At 40.8% G+C, this 19121-nt stretch overlaps 3 protein-coding genes across 3 annotated transcripts in view; all 3 read left to right on the forward strand.

The window, feature by feature from the left end:
- The window catches only part of LOC115673499 (probable indole-3-pyruvate monooxygenase YUCCA10), a 39434-nt gene extending 39365 nt beyond the window's left edge, over positions 1-69 (forward strand). Inside the window, exon 5 of the mRNA XM_056315007.1 lies at positions 58-69. The gene's annotated coding sequence lies outside the window, so the exon portion shown is untranslated. The remainder of the gene's footprint in view (positions 1-57) is intronic.
- Positions 70-2437: 2368 nt separating this feature from the next.
- Positions 2438-6575, forward strand: LOC115673546 (NPL4-like protein 2). The gene is made up of 2 exons (XM_030595754.2): positions 2438-3604; positions 6067-6575. Exons 1-2 carry the CDS (start codon positions 2621-2623, stop codon positions 6319-6321), a joined length of 1239 nt encoding a protein of 412 aa, XP_030451614.1. The 5' UTR covers positions 2438-2620; the 3' UTR covers positions 6322-6575.
- A 1067-nt stretch (positions 6576-7642) lies between these two features.
- Positions 7643-18632, forward strand: LOC115673493 (sister-chromatid cohesion protein 3). The gene is made up of 22 exons (XM_030595678.2): positions 7643-7797; positions 7915-8116; positions 8495-8607; positions 8854-8946; positions 9111-9274; positions 9354-9590; positions 9672-9816; positions 9920-10098; positions 10253-10395; positions 10483-10607; positions 11506-11679; positions 12055-12216; positions 12290-12490; positions 12591-12728; positions 13022-13225; positions 13324-13468; positions 15794-15900; positions 16081-16218; positions 16344-16609; positions 16705-16829; positions 17730-18038; positions 18284-18632. Exons 1-21 carry the CDS (start codon positions 7765-7767, stop codon positions 18035-18037), a joined length of 3402 nt encoding a protein of 1133 aa, XP_030451538.1. The 5' UTR covers positions 7643-7764; the 3' UTR covers position 18038; positions 18284-18632.
- The last annotated feature ends 489 nt before the right edge of the window (positions 18633-19121 follow it).

The following is a 19121-nucleotide window of genomic DNA, read 5'->3' on the forward strand; positions in this document are numbered from 1 at the left end:
GAAGAAAGGAAAAAGACGAAAATGCCACTGGGCAAAAGTATTGTGGGGTAAATGTATCACAAGTGGCATAGTTTAGAGTTTTTTGTGATATTTTTCCTATATTAAAATAATCATCTTTCTTTAATGATCTTATGTGATTGCTTTGCTTGTGGATGAATGCACGCGGGCGGACACACCATTGGAAAAGGCCAGTGCCACCCTTTTCATCAACAGGTTCTACAACTTCACCGGAAAGGGCAACGCCGACCCCCACCCTCGACTCCACCTACGCCGCCTTCTTGAAGGGCAAGTGCAGCCCCACCGGCACGGCAACCGCTGTGGCCATGGACCCCGGTAGCTCCCGGAGCTTCGACATGCACTGCTACACCATCCTATTCAGAACACGGCCCTTTTCCAATCCGATGCCGCTCTCTTTGACCAACAAGTGGGCCACCAAATTCGCGTCCGAATTTCTCGACTCCAACAAGCTCGTAACCTGAGTTTGCACGGTCGATGAAGTGGATGGGCACCGTCGGAGTCCCCGCGGAGGGCGCTGGAGAACTTTTAATTAATAGATTGTAGCAAGATCAATTAGTTTCCATGGTTTCTTTTGGATTATATAATGTCAATGGTGTTTTATTAGACTAGAGAGGTCTTGAATTTCGTTTGCATTTTTCATTGCAAGATGTATGAAAGGAATAGTATTTGTAAGATTGCACTCTTGACTCAATTTTTGGCCATATGTTGATAACAATAGCCTGTATTCTTTATTATTGTCAATGTCTCCATAAAAGTCTTAAAATTTGTCACTGTAATGCATTCAAGTCCTACAATTTGTACTTTCCATTGGATCCCAACACGTACACTGAAAATGCAATGGTGAGATTTTGTTGATTCCGCAAATTTTGTAATAGGTGAGAAAATTTACGTGACATTTTCTATATTTTTCATTGAATTTGTCCCCAAGTTGACGGCATACTAGTATTGAAATTAAAGAAATGTATCAAAAAGAAAACCTTTAAAAGAGGTCAAAAAGAGATCACAAGGTGGATAAGGGCAGTTGCGCCGCCCCTCGCCTCTGGCGGGGTCTCCAAGAGGGTCGTGGCCCTAATCGTTAGCAAGCAAGGACCTACTATTTCGAGTGTAAATTTTACGGTTCATCATCGTAACGAATTTTAGGACTCTTATAAGGCATGGTGCGGTGACTAACTCGAGTTTAATTTCTCGAGAGAATTTGATGAGTGGTTTGTTAATTTTATTTCACCCTCTTTTGATTATTCAAACTCATGCAAAATAAAAAAGTTTTGACATCTTATACCACACAATGACATTCCCGCCCATTGCTGTGGGTCAGCAAATTATATTTTCTTGAAAATCTTTGAAATTGAGTAAAATGAAATTCAAAACCACGTAATATTCCGACGTGGATTTTGTTAAGGGTCTTTTTATTTTCTTCCCCTCATTGTTGAAAGTACTCACATCGCCCCCAATGAAATTACTAAATTTGTTGTATACTCCCGACCAAAAAAAAATAATTTGTTTTATAGGCATAAATTTTTTTCTTTCCTTAGTTCAAAGCCCTCGTGACAACATATAATCGCATTCTGAGACATAATAAGACCACCATTGGCTATCATGAAAAGTTCCATATCGGTGCTCCATAACATTTTTACTCCAAAATTGGATTTCGTTTCATCAAAAATCCAATTTTAAGTATCACAAAATTTTTCGCGAGACGATAATTAAAACAGGGAAATGCATAGTGGGTAGTTCGAGAATTTCAATGACATTGACCCCAAAATTTAATGTCGAGCCTCCTAAAATTAAATTATATAAAGTTTGGATGGGGTAACCTACAAATTTAAAAGAATTGCGAGTTATTGCATCACGGTATCAAAATTTGGAGGGATAATTTGTAATTTTTTTAAAGTAATGGATTGGTGTGCAATAATGTCAAAGTTAAGGGGGTTGGAGACAATTATTACAGTAAGTAATATGTTTTTTTGTCAAAAAGTAAATAATTTTTTGGGAAAAGGAATTAAAATTCGGGGAGAGCAAAAAAGGGATAAGTTCGTTTCTTACACTAAATGTGCAATTAAGTCAAAAAATTTAAAAAAAGTGTAATTAAGTCGTGAAAATTGTCACGAAAGTGAAATTGAATTTTAAAACTTTCAAAGGTATAATCGAGTCTTAAAACTTATCAAATTAATCTAATAAAGTCTTTCTGATTATTACACTATTTAAAATTTTTACTATTTAATTATATTTTCATAACAAGTTTTATGATTTGATTGTACTTTTTGAAATTTTTAGAACTCAATTATACTTTTGTTATAAATTTTGAGATTTTTAATACACTTATCTTGAAAGAATAAAAAAGAAAAGAAGAAAGCCAACCGGTAACAGTAACATCGGTTCTTTTCTTCTTCCCCTTCCTCAAGAAATCCCCCCCCCCCCCCAAAGAACACTCTCCCACTCTTCAAGATTCCCCAAGAAATCCTCCAATCTCACCGCCACCGCCACCGCCACCACCATCTTCCCCAGTAGCTCCGCCGCACGATCATCTCTCACCGCCACTTGCAATCCACAAGAACCTCCCCCATCTCTGTAATCCACAGGCACCCACGCACGCACGGGAGTGATGTTGCTTCGAATCCGTTCCAGAGACGGCCTGGAGCGTCTCAAGGTGGACGACCCGCAGGCCACCGTCGCCCACCTCAAGTCCCTGATCCAATCCCACCTCCAGATCCCCGTCCAGACCCAGACCCTCTCCACCAACCAGAACCTCCTCCTCGCCAAGACCCGCGACGATCTCGCCCAGTTCACCGACATGTCCGCCCCCCACGCCCCGCTGTCCTCCCTCGGCATCGCCCACGGCTCCATCGTCTTCGTCCACTACGACGGCGAGCGCAGCGTCTCCCGCCCCGCCGCCTTCTGCCCCGCCGGCTCCTTCGGCCGCAAGATGACCATGGACGACCTGATCGCCCGGCAGATGCGGGTCTCCCGCCAGGAGTCCCCACACTGCGAGCTCGTCTCGTTCGACCGCGACGCCGCCAACGCGTTCCAGCACTACGTCAACGAGACCCTCGCCTTCGCGGCGAAGCGGGGCGGGTTCATGTACGGGACGGTGTCCGAGGAGGGGAAGGTCGAGGTGGACTTCATCTACGAGCCGCCGCAGCAGGGGACGGAGGAGAACTTGCTGTTCCTCAGGGACCCGGATGAGGAGAGGCTGGTGGAGGCCATCGCCGTCGGGCTGGGGATGAGGAGGGTCGGGTTTATCTTCAGCCAGACCGTGAGTCAGGACAAGAAGGATTACACTTTGTCGAATCGGGAGGTCTTGCAGGCGGTGGGGTATCACGCGGAGAGCGGGCTGAAGGAGTGGGTGACCGCCTTAGTGAAGCTGGAGGTGAACGAGGATGGTGGGGCTGATGTCCATTTTGAGGCTTTTCAGATGAGTGACATGTGCATTAGGCTGTGGAAGGAAGGGTGGTTCGAGACCGAGATCGGTGAGGACGCCGATCCGAAGCTCTCGAGGATGAAGAAGGATGTGATGGTGGGAGTCAAGGATACTAGGGAGGTGGATAACGATTTCTTCTTGGTGGTTGTCAAGATTTCCGATCATCAGGTTTGTTTGCATGCCATGTGTTTCTCTTTTACTTTGATAGAACTTACCATAAAGGCTGTGTTACTATTGCTGTTGTTGCTTTTGGCGGTTTATAGAGGGTCTCTGTGTGCAAGAATTGCTATTTTGTTTGGTATAGATACTCCCAAAGACATTAGAATTTGTCGATCGGGTAGTTGGATATACTGCTGTACATGGTGCTAATCATGTTTTGATAGGAAGGGACTGTTGCCAAGTTCGTGTGATCCAGCCACCAGGCATGTACATTTGTGCAAGTTTCTTTGGTGATTTTGATTACAATAAAGTGAACTTGGAATGTTTATGATATCATCATTTGGTGCTGGAGGAGGAAAGATAAAGTTCCTCTGTGTAGAAAAAGCACAAGCTGAATTAGAAAAAGGAAGAGATTATATGCTTGTGGCTTCCTTGATTGGTTATATTTTCTAATAAGTCTGTATCTTTATCACATCATATTCCTGGGATGAGGGGAAGTGATGACAAGACCGCAGCTGGTCTGGCACTAGCATGAATGGATAAGATCTGTTCTAGAGAGCATTGCGAAGATTTAGAAACGGCAAATGAGACAGGATTTTCCGATATCATCTAGTTCTCCAAATACCGTTTTTCTCTTGAGCTGACCACTTCCTATGGAAAAATAGATTGAATGAATAAATGCCAGACAGTTTAGTTGGGCAGTGAGGAGGTGCTCACCTCCAAATGGGTTTGGGTTGAGAATATATGAGGCCCGAGTTACGAAGAAGCCTCATGAAGGAGTCTCTTGGTAATAGACATTGCTTCTCTCATCATCTGTATGGAATACATGGGGTTGTCAATTGTCTCATAAAGATTTTGAGACGTCTTCTGGCATTTGAGATGATTGAAATTAGTAATTGGTAGTCGAATGTAGGGTAGGTGATAGAAGTCCATATGCAAGACTACATCAAATGGAGTACATGTGGCTGAATAAGTTACATGCAAATGTGTCACATCCAAAGTGAGTCACTTTGTGTCATGCTTCTGGCTACTGACCTTTGGTTGCTAAGTTTTCTTATGGAGGGAAATGCTGGATGCAGTTTTCGAGAATCATGTTTGGTCCAGTTACCGTGTCATTCCATGAAATTGTTTCAGTCATACTTGTCAAACTTTGATACCTTTACTTTTGTACGAAAACACTTGCAGTTGCCTTGCTTGGCATGTTTATTTTAGAAGATTGAATCTTTTGTGATGGTGTGCCCTGTGTTGACATGAGATGAGAATGGCATAATTTCGCCTAGACATGTTGACTTGATTTTTGGTATCTAAGATTGTCAAACAATAACAAGATTGCAGTGATGTTTGTGAACGGAATAGAGCATTCTTAATGCATATAAGGTTTGATCTGGATGGATATACAGTTCCACTCAGTTGTATTGGTAAGGGTTTTGTGGGAATTTCCTTCTTATGTATCTTGGTTAAGCTGGTCCTGCAACAGGCTAGATCAAAATGATTAAGTAGGACTATGAGTTCACAAAGAAAGTAAAGGAGGATGCATTCCTTTGATTCTTTAAAGGTTGTAATTTGGGATGCTGTCCTATCGATTCTTAAGCCACTTGACAGTTAGTGATGTACATGTCATGCTCCCGATTGCAAGCTTGGAACTGAGTGCATATTCCATACCGTATTTAGTCCATCCATGGTACCACCAAGCATGATAGGCTATAGTTTAAGGCTTCTAACACTTTCCGAGTGGTCATGTGTTTGAATTCTCTTGCGATACTGGTTGCCAGGGCCACCAACCCCTTTGGAGAGAGTAATAAGCAGCACTTTGCTGGCATGAGAAATCTCTTTGATGCCATCTTGTGTGAGCTGAACATTTGAAATGCAGTGTATTTCGCTCAATCTTGGTGAATGTCACTTGGTCTTTATTAATAACATGTTTAAAGATTCTAAAACAATGGTTTCTGGTACTTGGACCAATTTGACGTTCTTCTTCAACAGTAAGTTATTTTTGCTTTAATGGCATTGTTGGTTACTCCCGCTTTGAGAGTTCTCATTTTTGCGCAAATACAAGAAAGTGCTGGCACAGGTGAACTTGCATATATAGAAACTTGAGAGCGGGGATCCCAAATTTCTAATCTTGATCGAGTTTGAAGTTAAAATGATCTTAGCTTTTTACCTCTTTTTCATCTGAAGAGTCTCTTAGATGGTAGGAAGTCCTTGTATTAATGGACCGTATCATAGTTGAATTTGGGAGATTGTACTTCATGCGGGTAAATTACACTGGAGGTGACTCAACTTTTAACTTTCAAACAAGCCTCTCTGCATTCAACATTTTACTTATGGGTTGCTCCAGATTGTGGAGTCGCTCCAGTGACCGGCCGAAGAACACATTGCTGGATCAATTTCTGCTGTTTTTATTTTCCTGCAATAGCACGAGTGAATCGATCTGCCACAATCCTTATCCTGAAATTTGTTTTACTATGCAGGGTCCACTTTCATCAACATTTCCTGTTGAGAACCGGAATGTTCCCGTGACAACCAGGGCGCTGAAGAATCATCTGGACCGCACAAAATCTCTTCCATTCGTGAAGCGGATATCAGACTTCCATTTGCTTCTTCTACTCGCCAGATTCTTGGACATAAGTGCCGATGTCCCTGCTCTGGCGGAGTGCGTGAGCAAACAGGGAACTGTTCCAGATGGCTATAAGCTACTCATCGAGTCCGTGGCCAGCAGTTCGTGATGCCCGTGATCGTGTGCATTTTCAACAGAGCAATTACTGCATCAGCAGTTAATCTGAAAGTTCCTCTTTCATCTTCTGATGCAATGCATGGCCGAAACTGTAAAATGTCTCCGATTTGAAAAGTTCTTTCTAGGTCGAAGAACAGGTAAAATGCACTCGCTGTTTATATGCATCCTTGGTACAAGTTTTGCATCAAACTAAATGGTTCGATTTGTGCGTCGATTTAAAGGGAGCAAGGAAGTGGCGTTTAGTGATTTGATTTGTTTATTCGGATCACAAGTATCGCAAAACATGAAAATGTTGCTGTGGCAATCTTTTCCTGGTGGATCAAACCGAGGTTGCTTGACCCCAGCAAACGGGCACTTGTTTGCCCGAACTCAATAACAGGGTAGCGAGGGAAACTCAAGACTGGCGATGATGAATGAGCAGGTCTTCATATTCTCTGTATTGGGATGAGATATGATAATTTGGAAACGTGGGCATGACGAAACTTATGCGACCTCGTGCGTGCGCTAATGCTATTTCCGTCGGGAATCGCCAATTTATCGAGACACCATGAGAGTGAGAGAGCTTACATTGTCATATCGCCGTTAAGCCGGTGGTCATTCGTGACGGACCAGCGAAGTCACTTGGACAAAGTTTGATCATCTTTGCAGAGTTCCTGCTTGCTTCGTCCGGTCAATCAATTGCTACCATGCTCTCTTGCAACTTTAAAACACAGCATCATTAAATTTAGAGGAAATGGGATCAGTCATTAAGTACGATGGATCGACTAGTTAATGCCAGTCCTACCTAAGGAAGTCTTCATGCTCTTGCGTTCCGTGATGAGCATTTGAAAACGACATGGCTCCGAGGCCGAGAGATGTAATTAAACATATAGAGCAAAAAGAATTTTGAAGAACGAGTTTATTCCGAAAATTGATCAAGTTGCGGTTAATCCGTCTAAGAAATTGCCTGTTTCAAAGCCTTCAAAGGCCTTGTGCAGAATTAACATACGTCGCGTACCGTTAGTGATAGACGTGCTCTTCTATTCTCACTTCTTCTCCGGAGTGGACATATATTTCGCGAATTTTACGAACGGAGAGGCCCTTATTTTCATAGTTGTCGTCGTTCCTTAAACGCATTATCTAGCTAACCCACCAGTGTCGATCTTATAATTCGATAGGCCTGCCCCTAAATGTCGAGTCAAACTGGTAGTTGGTCAGATCTAGTTAACTTAATTCATGGTAAAACCCGATTACCTTCCAATTTGTGCCGTGATACGCCAACTGTTAAAAATCATTAGCGAATAAAACGAAGGTCATAAGCCCAACGACGTAAAATCATATCATTTGGCGGGACACTTTCAGCAGAGCGCATCTCTCTCTCTCTCTCTCTCTGGTCTAGGGCACTGTAATTCCCAACTTCCGCGATCGGAGCTCCTCCTTCTCTGCAACCAAATCCATGGAGGAAGCTGAAACCTCTACTCGCCGTTCCGTGAGTCTCTCTCTCTCTCTCTCTCTCTCTCTCTTTCTCTTTCTGCGCGTTTCTGGTGTTCAGTGTGCCTGGTTCTTGTGCGCTGACGCCGCGAAATCGGTGCGCCCGAGTTCGCAGAAGAGGACGAGGGCTCAGACACAGGCCGCCGCCGCCGCCGCCGCCGTCACGGGAGCGGAGAATCGCGAGAAAGCTGTCGACGAGGCCGGTCGCAGTCCCGAGAGGGAGGAATCTCCCGGCGACTTTCAAGAGCTCCATCCTCAGCCCAAGCGGAACCGGACTGCGGAACCCGCCGACCCGAAAGCTAACCAGAGCTTAATTGGTGATTTTACTATTACAACTCTTCGTGCTTTCTGATATCCGACGGTTTACCGGTGCACCTGGCCGTCCTTCTCCACGTGATTAGTGCGTAATAGAGTGGTTTGAGCACAGTTTGTTTTGATCTGTCTGCCACATATCTGCTATAGTATGGAGTACCTATACAGAGATTTATTACTCTGTGTTTTTTTTGGGGTCAATTAGCTTGTTGGGTTGAATGTGAATATATATGGTTGAATTTGGTTCGCACGGTTTGTCGCAACAAGGTGCTTTCTTGCGTATTTTGCTTCGATCCAGTGAGCGTTTTCAAGAATGAATTCCTCTGTCGGAATAGGTTATGCGCTTGATCGGTTGACTTCATGTAACTGTGATATCTTTGCAGAGGTTATCAAAGGCAATGGCAGACATATACCTCAAGTGGTTAAGCTTTGGGTTGAGAGATATGAAAAGAATCCTAAACCTGCAATGGTTGAAATTCTAACCATGTTATTTGAGGTAATTTAGTCCGTTATGTGAATGTATCCCTTTGAAATGTCCAAAGAACCAAAAAAAAAAAAGAATAATTTGAATGACCTGAGCCAGTTGAAGGACAATTCTTTCTGCTGACATCCCTAATCATTTTAGACCAACAAGTTTTCTTATCAGTTCCTAGAACTTTATCCTGTAGGAAAGGTAGACAACTAGGTTTTACCTAATATTCTCGTATCAGCTGCGATTCTCATTGAACTGGCAATTCTTCAGGCTTGTGGTGCTCAATACTATCTTAAGGAAGAGTTTCTTGATGAGACTGATGTGGATGATGTGGTGGTTGCTCTTGTCTCTCTAGCTAAGCAGGTATGACGCATATGTTTCTTTAGTGCATCTTAACATCCTGCGTTTATTTGCTTCCACCCCCCCGCGCTAAACTATGCTCTGCCTTTTCTTGTTGCTTAAGCACTTTCCCTGTTACAATCTATGTTAGAGAGTGCTCTTAGCATTTTTTATGCTTTTATATTTAGGGGGAAGTTGAAGATTACCAAAACTCAAAAAGAAAGGAGTTTAAAAACTTCCAAGATAATTTGCTCACCTTTTGGAACAATCTGGTTAGCGAGTGTCAAAATGGCCCTCTGTTTGATCAAGTCTTGTTTGACAAGTGCATGGACTATATCATTGCCCTGTCATGGTAAGTGGTCTATCCTTGTGGAAGTTTATATTGCAAAAAGTTCTAGGCACTTATATTAGTTGGTCTTCATGCTGAGCAGCACTCCTCCACGAGTTTACCGTCAAGTTGCCTCCTTGATGGGCCTCCAACTTGTGACATCCTTTATTACTGTTGCCAAAGCACTTGGTGCACAAAGAGAAACTACTCAGAGGCAGTTAAATGCTGAAAAGAAGAAACGAACTGACGGTCCTCGTTTGGAGTCACTGAATAAAAGATTATCAGCAACTCACGAAAAGATAACAATGATAGAGGAGATGATGCGCAAAATTTTCACTGGGTGCGTTTCTTTTGCTAAAAAGAATTTCTCCTTGCAAAGCTATCCTGAGTATCCTAATGTATATGCGTGTTGATCTTGAAGCTTATTTGTGCACCGCTATCGAGACATTGATCCCAATATTCGGATGTCATGCATAGAATCGCTCGGTGTATGGATTTTGTTGTATCCATCACTGTTCTTACAGGATTTGTATTTGAAGTATCTTGGATGGACTCTGAATGATAAGGTAAATGGAAATGTTACCTTGTTTATGGATCAAAGTTGGCTCTGCTTTCTCTTTTGGTGTTTTCTAGACTGAACACGGTAATCGTATCTTATTGCACCTGAAGAATGCCGGGGTCAGGAAAGCATCTGTAATTGCTTTGCAAAATCTGTATGAGGTGGATGATAACGTGCCAACTCTGGGCTTATTTACTGAAAGATTTTCCAATCGGATGATTGAGCTTGCTGATGACATTGACGTATCTGTGGCTGTATGTGGCATAGGACTTCTGAAACAGTTGTTAAGGTAATTCAGTTGAAGCCTTTTCTCTGGAAAATCATCTGCATCCGAGTGTTTTGTTGTGTATTTGTGGTTTAGGGTTTTAGTCACTCAGTGTGTACTTACATCTACTAATTGTTTACTCAAAGCCCTTTTACTTGGATGAATGATTCCTTTGCAGGCATCAGTTGTTGCCCGACGATGACTTGGGTCCTTTGTATGATCTGCTCATTGATGAACCGCCAGAAATCAGACATGCAATAGGAGCATTAGTTTATGATCACCTTATTGCTCAAAAATTTAATTCCCAATCAGGATCCAAAGGTCGTACATCTTTCTGGGCTGCATCTTAGTTTGTTCACATAAAGATTCCGCAATAAGATGCTTATATAATATTAAACATATGTGCAGGCAGTGACGACACATCTGAGGTCCATCTTGGCAGAATGTTACAAATACTGAGGGAGTTTTCAACTGATCCAATTCTAATTATCTATGTCATCGACGATGTCTGGGAGTACATGAAAGCCATGAAGGTGCAAGTCGTTCAACTTCTGCTGTTGCATATGCAAGTTAAAGGATTTATATTTACATGCTATATTTAGATGAATGATAGAGATAGAAACTTCCATCTAGCTCTGGTAGTATGTAATGTTGTAAGCCCTCGTTGGTGCTACAAGTAGTTGAAGGTATACGTCCTTTTTATTAAGGTGAATGTGCCAGCACATGTGATGACCATCTTTATCAAATGATCCTCCATTGCCAGCAATAACCTGGTCATCATTCACATTTTTGCTTTTAAGTTTGTCACTAATGGTGTCAGAAATTACTGAAGGAAATTTGTTAGAGCAAAAGGCAAATTTAACTTTTCTGCTTGAACAGTCTCAGTAATTTTCTAATGAATATCTTTTTGCAGCTGGAAAAAGAATTAATTGCATATGTGCCTTATGTACATATTTCTGTCAGGTAGTCAATTGTGCCTCCTTTTTACGAAGATTACGGGAAACTAGATACTAAATCATTGATGCAGCTTGTGTTAAGAAATTTTGGTGTATGGTACGTTGGTTGAGGGGCTTACTACAAATCTATATTCTTCAGTTGTGGAATTGGCTTTGGCTATCAAGAAAAAGTGAGCAAAATTTTCACTATTTTATTCTTAGTAGTAGTTATTAAGGATTTATCCCAACGTCCCCTTAAGGATGCGTGATTATGGGCTTCTTTTAATCCTTCTTTTCGGTCCTTATTTTGTTGGATTAGTACTGTCTGGTTATTCGCTTGATCCGCTAAGTTCTAACTTGGAACTTAATCATTAACTTCTATAACTCAAATTTTTTTAAGAGAAGAGTTATATTATAGAAAACTAAAATGTGCTTCTTACAGCAATTAATCTAGTGGGAATTGTTTCTTCATTAAAATAGCCTGTTATCTTTGCAGGACTGGAAGTGTATCATCTCCATGCTGCTGGATGAGAATCCAGTGATTGAGCTAAGTGATGAGGATGGGACGAACCTAGTGCGGCTTCTTTCTGCTTCTGTTAAGAAAGCTGTGGGGGAGAGGATTGTTCCAGCTACTGACAATCGGAAGCAATATTACAATAAAGCACATAAGGTGCATCCTTTCTGTACTGATTGTGTTATTATGATGCTGCTCAAACTTCTTTGGATGGTTTTTTATTCATCAGTCAAGTGATCTCCTCTATTTTATAGGTCTGATTGTGTCTGAGGGAAAGCTAAGTTTTAAGATCAGCAGTTGGCATATGGCATAAGTTAATATTTTCCACTGAATTTTGATCAATTGATCAGATTTCATTTTGTTATTTGTATATATTCTTTCAAGATAACTGGCTTTTGAATCTGTTAATACATACTATGTAGAATATTTATTTGAGCTTTGGTTGTCTTGTTCTTGCCTTTTAAGTCAAGGAGCTTCTCTTCATCGTATGGTGCTTGCTGCTATAAATGAATATTTTCTGTGCAATTATAGGAATCATTTGAAAACAACCGAAGGGACATAACCGTTGCTATGATGAAGAGCTATCCCCAGCTCCTGCGGAAGTTTATGGCTGACAAGGCAAAAATACCATCTCTTATTGAAATTATAGTTCACATGAAACTGGAGCTCTATTCTTTGAAGAGACAGGAGCAGGTGTGTTTCAAAATCTTGTACTGAGTATCCAATACTAAAAAGCATGGGCATTTATCTCTTTGCAACTTTTCAGAGCTTCAAATCCATTCTTAAACTTGTTAAAGAGGCTTTTTTCAAGCATGGTGAGAAGGATGCATTGAGGTCTTGTGTCAAGGCAATGAATTACTGCTCTGCTGAAAGTCAAGGGGAGCTGCAAGATTTTGCACGTAATCAGTTAAAAGAACTAGAAGATGAACTTATTGCAAAGGTCAAATCTGCAATAAAAGAAGTAGAGGTACATATATATTGGACTCTTCGTCTCTGTCTCTGTCTCCTTTCTCTCTCTCTCTCTCTCTCTCTCTCTGGTCAAACAGGTTATGTGTTTGAGCCTGCAGGATGGTGATGACGAGTACTCTCTTTTGGTAAACTTGAAAAGGCTTTATGAGCTTCAGCTATCGAGGGCTGTATCTGTTGGAAGCCTATATGAAGATTTTGTGAGGATCCTTAGGAGTCTCAGAAGTAGTAATGCTGAGGTAAGTTGATATTGCATGGAATGTTGTGGTTTCTTGTCTCCGTTCTTGTGAAATTGGCAAATTGGGTGTGACTTCAAGTATTATAGAAGCGAGAAGGTTAGCATCACTTTGCTATGCGAGTTCATATGCATTGGATCCTTGCAGCAACTTCCCCATCTTTAATTATAGTGTATACAAGGTTGTTCAATTGATGGGTGGTTTTTATTATGTCCATCCCAAGATTTCTCTTCCTATTCTTCCCTAATCTGACTGCTCTATCACGTCTCAATTAACTTGTTGCTCATTTCTTTCAGGTTGTCAGTCTTTTGCTTCTGAACATGTATTTGCATATGGCATGGTCTCTACATTCGATCGTGAGTAGTGAAACTGTGTCTAGAGATTCGGTGACCTCTCTGTTACGCACGCGTAATGTCTTGTTTGAGCAGCTGGAATACTTCTTGAACACTCCATCGGCAGATGGGGAGGTAGGCAAACTAGGAAATCAGCTGGCTTGCCGAGTAAGTTCTCCCTCTTATGTGTTTTTTGATTTTGTTGGCATCTGGCTATTAAACAATGTGCTGAACTCGTTATCTCTGACAAAATTTCTATGCTTTAGGTATGCACCATACTTGCAGAATCATGGTTCCTCTTCAGGAAGACCAATTTTTCTTCAACAAACTTGGAAAATTTAGGATACTCTCCAGATGCTTCCCTTTGTCAGAAGTTTTGGAAACTTTGTGAACAGCAGCTTGACATTACAGGTAGTCCTTTTGTCAAGAATTATGAAGTTATAAAGCCTCTAGCTCATTTTGTCACTTTAATCACTAATTAGCATAATATCCATGTACCATATGTTATGATATTCAAGCATTCCTTCGTTCGTGGGATAAGTGATCATTTGCCAATCGTCTGATGAATTTTGTTCTTCTGTTGCTGACTAGTAGATATTATGTGCATGGTGATGTTGTTATGTTGCTTCAGTATAGTGTTAATATCATATTAATTATTTTTAGGGGCTTGTCTGCTTATAGTTGAGATCTGCCTCGTTTATTCTTAACAAAAAGGTGTCGGCTCAAGATATAGTCATATCGCATGACCAAAGTCGAAGATCTTCGAGTTCATTATGGTTAAGACAGTATCACTCAATATGGCTGCATTTTTATAGTTCGATACAATAAAAAATGCTGCTAACCGCAGCAGTGGTCGTGGCAGATGTTCTAGAGTGAACTAAGGCCTTGTTGGGGAGACAGGAAGGGGGAAGGGGGAAAGGGGAAAGAAAATTTGGATGGAAAGTGCCTTTTTAAATGTTTGGGAAATGAAAGAAAAAGAAATTGAAGGGATATATCTCTCCAGTTTGGGGACCGCATAACATAATTTCTCCAATTTGGGGAGAAAGGAGAGAATTAGTAAAACTATTGTTCACCTTTCATAACAGCTTCTGTTCAGCTTTCATAACAGCATTTTCATCATTGCTCAAGGGATAAATTTCTCTCATGCAAATCTATATTTGACATTCACTTTCTTTTCATCTCTTTCCCTTTCATCAGAACATAATACAAGGAAAATTTCTGTTTGCCTTCATTCTCAATTCCATATTCATTGTACTTATTTTCATTCGTTACTTTTTTCCCAAACAAAGTATAAAGTAACACTGCTGCTGTTTATTTTAGCACCCTTGTAGGCCACTCGCAGTGTTAACACTGACATGGGTGGCAGTACAAAACTGTATTTGATTTAGTTTTACAGTTTTTATTTCTGCAGTACCCCTTGTTTTATGCTTCAGTTACTGAGTTGGACCAAAAAGAAGATAAGTTATGCCATTGAGTATGTTAATTGCATCGTCAGCCTCAAGAGCTTCTCTTTTAGACTGATGATATCTGGTGTGAAAGGTTACAGAAGTAGATGCTTGACGGTTGGTTTTCTGGATTGGTAGGGAAGAACAATGATATCCAAAAAATATAGTTCGAAGATGTTATTAACCCATATGCAATGAAGTTGAACAGTCTAATCACTTTTCAAATCCTATTCTCATTATGAGGCAGTTTTGCCCTTTTAGGTTGAGTTCAGTAGGTTCATTGACGGTTGACTAGAGTTCTAGTGGACATTTGCTCTCTTGTTTAATTGACTGTTGGTTATAGAGATCGAGTCCTTCAAAGACCTTCTATTACTGTGTACTCATTTCATCAAAAAGATGGTCAACTCATTTTACATCACAAGACTGGCTTATGCAAACAATGATAAAGGTCAGCAAGGACTGGGTTTGCTTAAGATCCACTATTGCCATAGAAGTCATTTGTTGCCTTGTGTAGTAAGGTGGTTCATGGATATAATTATAGTCAAGGATCTTGGTCCAAAAGTTCCAAAGAATGCTTCAGTGGATATGACATGTAGATGGGCCGCTTTCTCAGTAGGTATTGCGTTTCCTTCCTCTCCAGGAAAACGACTATATCCAGAAAATGAAATTTTGCCAGGATCTGATTGCAATTTGCAATACCGCGGTAACTGTTACTGAGTTTGTTCGAAGGGACTTTTACTTTTGATCTTCCAGCTTTATATAACAGAAAACACTTGAAACCTTTCAAATAGATAATATATATATGTAGAATTAAGCATAATACTTTTATAATTATTAAACTTCAAACATCTCGTTTCCTTTTTCAATTTTTTTTAGGAAAAGTAAAATGGTAGGAAAAGTTTTTTTTTAGTGTTTGACAAATAGCCTATTAAGTTCTATAGCTCCTTTTTCTTTCTTAGTACATGTGCGGCTTACATCTGAGAGAATTAATCCTCGATGGAGGTGGGGCCCGTCTCAGATCCGTGTTACAAGTCATCTGAAGACTTCACTAATTAAGTTAGATAGCATTTGGCACTGGCAGCTACAATAGTATGTTTTGTATGTGGATGTCTTCCCCTGTACATAGAAATTTCTCTCTGGTTTCCATTTTCTTTATAATCTTCCCTGGACTTACTCGGCAATTATTATTACCTGGCTACTTCTGAAGAGAATGAAATGAGCTGTTTGTCAAGGTTCAAGTCTCATGCTGTAAATTTTTCACGTTCGCATATTCTTCTGGTGTGCCACGCAGATGAGACAGAAGATGAAGATGTGGATAATGAATATGTGGAGGAGACAAATAGAGATGCAGTCATAATTGCTGCAGCAAAATTGGTAGCAAGTGATACAGTGTCCAAGGTGGGTTTGAATCTTGTGTTTATGAATAACTCAGACTCTCTTTTATCTGGAGTGGAAAGTAAAAGGCTCATTTTTTCTTATGATGTGCAGTACTGGCTTCAAATCTTGGTCATCTTTCTTACTTCAGTACTTTTTCCTTTTATGCTGTTGTGATGTGCATGGTATTTCTGGTTCAAGCAGGATGATCTTGGTTCAGATATAATTTCTCATTATGTCATGCACGGGACGGGTGTAGCCGAAATTATCAAACATCTGATAACTGTTTTGAGGAAAAAAGATGATGATCTCTCTACAACATTCCTTGAGGCACTGAAAAAGGTCAGGTCTTATCCATTTGCATAAAGGAAATCTGGAACATGCTTTACAGTAGGGACGCGTCTTCATGATCAATTTTGACTATCATCAATAGACATTAATGTAATGCTCTAGTCTAAAATGTCCAGGCTTTTCAGCGGCATATGCGGGAACTTTCCAGAGGTAGTGATGAATCAGTCACGGGGAAGTCTTTGCAAGAATGTAGGGATCTTGCTGTTCGGCTTTCTAGTATGTTTGTTGGTGCAGCGAGGAACAAGCACAGACCGGAAATATTAAAAATTGTCAAGGATGGTATTGAATATGCATTTCTGGATGCTCCCAAGTATCTGTCTTTCTTGGAGTATTCTGTGCTCCACTTCGTATCTAAACTTCCTGCACCTGATATCATGGATGTGTAAGACTTCCTTTCCTAACATAGTTCTCACGAGAATAATTTGATGCTTTTTCCAACCTTTCAAAATGGGATAATACCTCATCTTTTGGATGTAGTATTAAGGATGTACAGAATAGGACTGAGGGTGTGAACACGGAAGAAAATCCCAGTGGATGGCGGCCATATCACATTTTCCTTGAGATCCTACATGAGAAGTATGCAAAGAATGAAGGCCTTCCAGGTACATGTATATATGGCTACATTGTCATTTGCAGTTCCATATGTGAAATTTAAGGGGTTTTTAGTACCTTCGGGCATTATAGGGAAAAGAGAGAATTTGGTGGTTTACGCATTAGATTGTGGCATCTGTTTTAGTGGCACTATTGTTTTGGTATAAAGGGCCAGAAACATGAATGGTTCAAGTTGCTTTTCAATGTGTATAAACTATTTTTACAATCTTTTGCTGTAGCTATGCTAGGAATTGCCAGAGGCATCCTAGTGCTCCCTCTACGACAAATGTGTGCTTCCTTGTTTTTCAGTATCCCTTTCATCATTTTCTACCCCCCTTGAGCATATGTATATGTCATGCTACTTATGGTGCCTTAGACCTTGCTTAGGAGAAGTTTCGTGCATGGGTGTTGTTAGAATAATTAATTATTAAACCACGCCTTCATCTAACAGCTTAAGCTTTTAGAACAGTTGGCAGTGGTCCCATAAAATCTCACATGGTATCAGAGCAGGAGGTCCTGAGTTCAAATCTTCCCAGGCCCCATTTGCCTCCCCAATTAAATATGTCAACGCTTAGTACTAGGCAAAAAGACCAAACTAAGCGTGAGGGGGAGTGTTAGAATAATTAATTATTAAACCACGCCTTCATCTAATAGCTTAAGCTTTTAGAACAGTTGGCAGTGGTCCCATAAAATCTCACATAAAATCTCACAGGTGTTATGCTGTTTCCTTGTATTATTTGTTGTTATGGCTTCAAAATGTCTGGTCAGTTGCTGTGCACTCTTGAAGCATCTTGGATCATACAATGGCAGCATAGCCGTGGTTGAATGAAAATAATAGTTGGGGCCTAGGTTTGAAACAATTGCAAAATCTTTTTCTCCAGTCTAATTCTTCACCTTCTGGGTAATTGCAGAGGAGAAGGAAGGGGTCTCTGCGAGGCGCCGAGGTCGTCCTCGTAAGCAGCGTAATGTACAGGGTAAGAGGCTGTTTGATGGGCACAGTTCAGGTGAGGAAGAGGATTCAATTGGTTCGTCTGATCAAGAAGATGGTCGAGACGAAAAGCAGGACGAAGATGAAGATGACGAGGCTCCTCTGATAAATGCAATAAGGTCATCCTCCAAGCTGAGGTCATTAAGGGTTTCAAGAGACGATAGCAGAAGCCAGAGTAGGCTGCGAAATTCCAGTAGGGTTCCAGATGAGTCAACAGCATCTAGAGTATAAGGTATTGTGTGTGTTGTGTGTGTGTGTGTATTTTCTTACTGTTCAATAGACTGCATTAGTTGTAAATGTATTGACGCACATTCAAGCCTTGGAATTGAGCACTTACATGAGGAACACCAAGATATTTGCATATAAAAGTTCCCTTGGGCCTCGGCCTATCATTCTCTACTCGGTGTATTAAGTAGATGATTGGTTCATCAATTATATTCATCCAATGTGTACGTAACTGGTCATTCGTATGTGCAGGAGCCTCCAACTAAATTAACAGTTGCCACAAGTGCACATCCGATGGTCCAGATGGATGTACTCACTTTTGGAGTTGGATGCTGGCCTCTCCACCTTGTAGATCTTTTCTCATTTTGTTACTCAAAACCTGCTTCATTGTGGCTTAGTAATAGGCTTGAGGCGCGAGATCTTTCCTCTGGGCTCAATCTCTTTTTTTCCCTCGGGGATGCACATGGTGATTGTCGTTGCTTAGGAAGCAGAAAGTGATTGGTGTAAGTAGTTGTTAGGGAAAATCTTGTAAATCTCTCAGATAGTGGAAAAGTACATGTGTTGTGATTTTGTTGATGTGCGAGCCAGTGAGCTTAGCCAAGTTTACAGTATGATGTTTCTACTGAAACCTCATTATCTTTAGCCAAATGACATCGATCTGCATTTTTAGATATGGCAACTCGTATATCCTCCATCAGAGTTCTCAAGACATCGAGGTAACTCTTAATTTTCTAATATTTACCTCGTGTTGTTCCAACTTCATCAGATGTCCCCAAAGAGAGAACTTTTTGATATTTGCCTAATAGTCAGACAGAGGTTGGCTTTGCAATAGCGAAATCCACTCGACACAAGATAATCATTTGTCACAATCTATACTAAATTCTGGGACACGCAAACGATGACCCACTATCAAGAGTGGGACATAGTAAACAATCAACACGAGAACTCATATGAAGTGCTCTCGTGATCGGTCAACGTGAATGCATGGTGCAACCGACGTATAGGCTGCACAGGGACCTGAAGACTATCCTTAGACGAGCAAATAGTATCCTACCATACAATGTAATAAAAAGAAAGCAACTGAGATCAA

Source organism: Syzygium oleosum, unplaced genomic scaffold (genome assembly GCF_021117445.2).
Source record: "Syzygium oleosum isolate NSW1041296 unplaced genomic scaffold, Sole_v2.1 Sole_v2.09, whole genome shotgun sequence".
Classification (NCBI taxonomy): domain Eukaryota; kingdom Viridiplantae; phylum Streptophyta; class Magnoliopsida; order Myrtales; family Myrtaceae; genus Syzygium; species Syzygium oleosum.

Excerpts from the sequence above, each read along its gene's own strand:
- LOC115673546 (XM_030595754.2), top strand. The coding sequence starts at position 2,621 with ATGTTGCTTCGAATCCGTTCCAGAGACGGCCTGGAGCGTCTCAAGGTG. Across the intron at positions 3,605-6,066 it reads TCAAGATTTCCGATCATCAG|GGTCCACTTTCATCAACATT; the intron begins GTTTGTTTGCAT and ends TTTACTATGCAG.
- LOC115673493 (XM_030595678.2), top strand. The coding sequence starts at position 7,765 with ATGGAGGAAGCTGAAACCTCTACTCGCCGTTCC. Across the intron at positions 8,947-9,110 it reads TTGTCTCTCTAGCTAAGCAG|GGGGAAGTTGAAGATTACCA; the intron begins GTATGACGCATA and ends TTTTATATTTAG. Across the intron at positions 12,729-13,021 it reads TCAGAAGTAGTAATGCTGAG|GTTGTCAGTCTTTTGCTTCT; the intron begins GTAAGTTGATAT and ends CATTTCTTTCAG.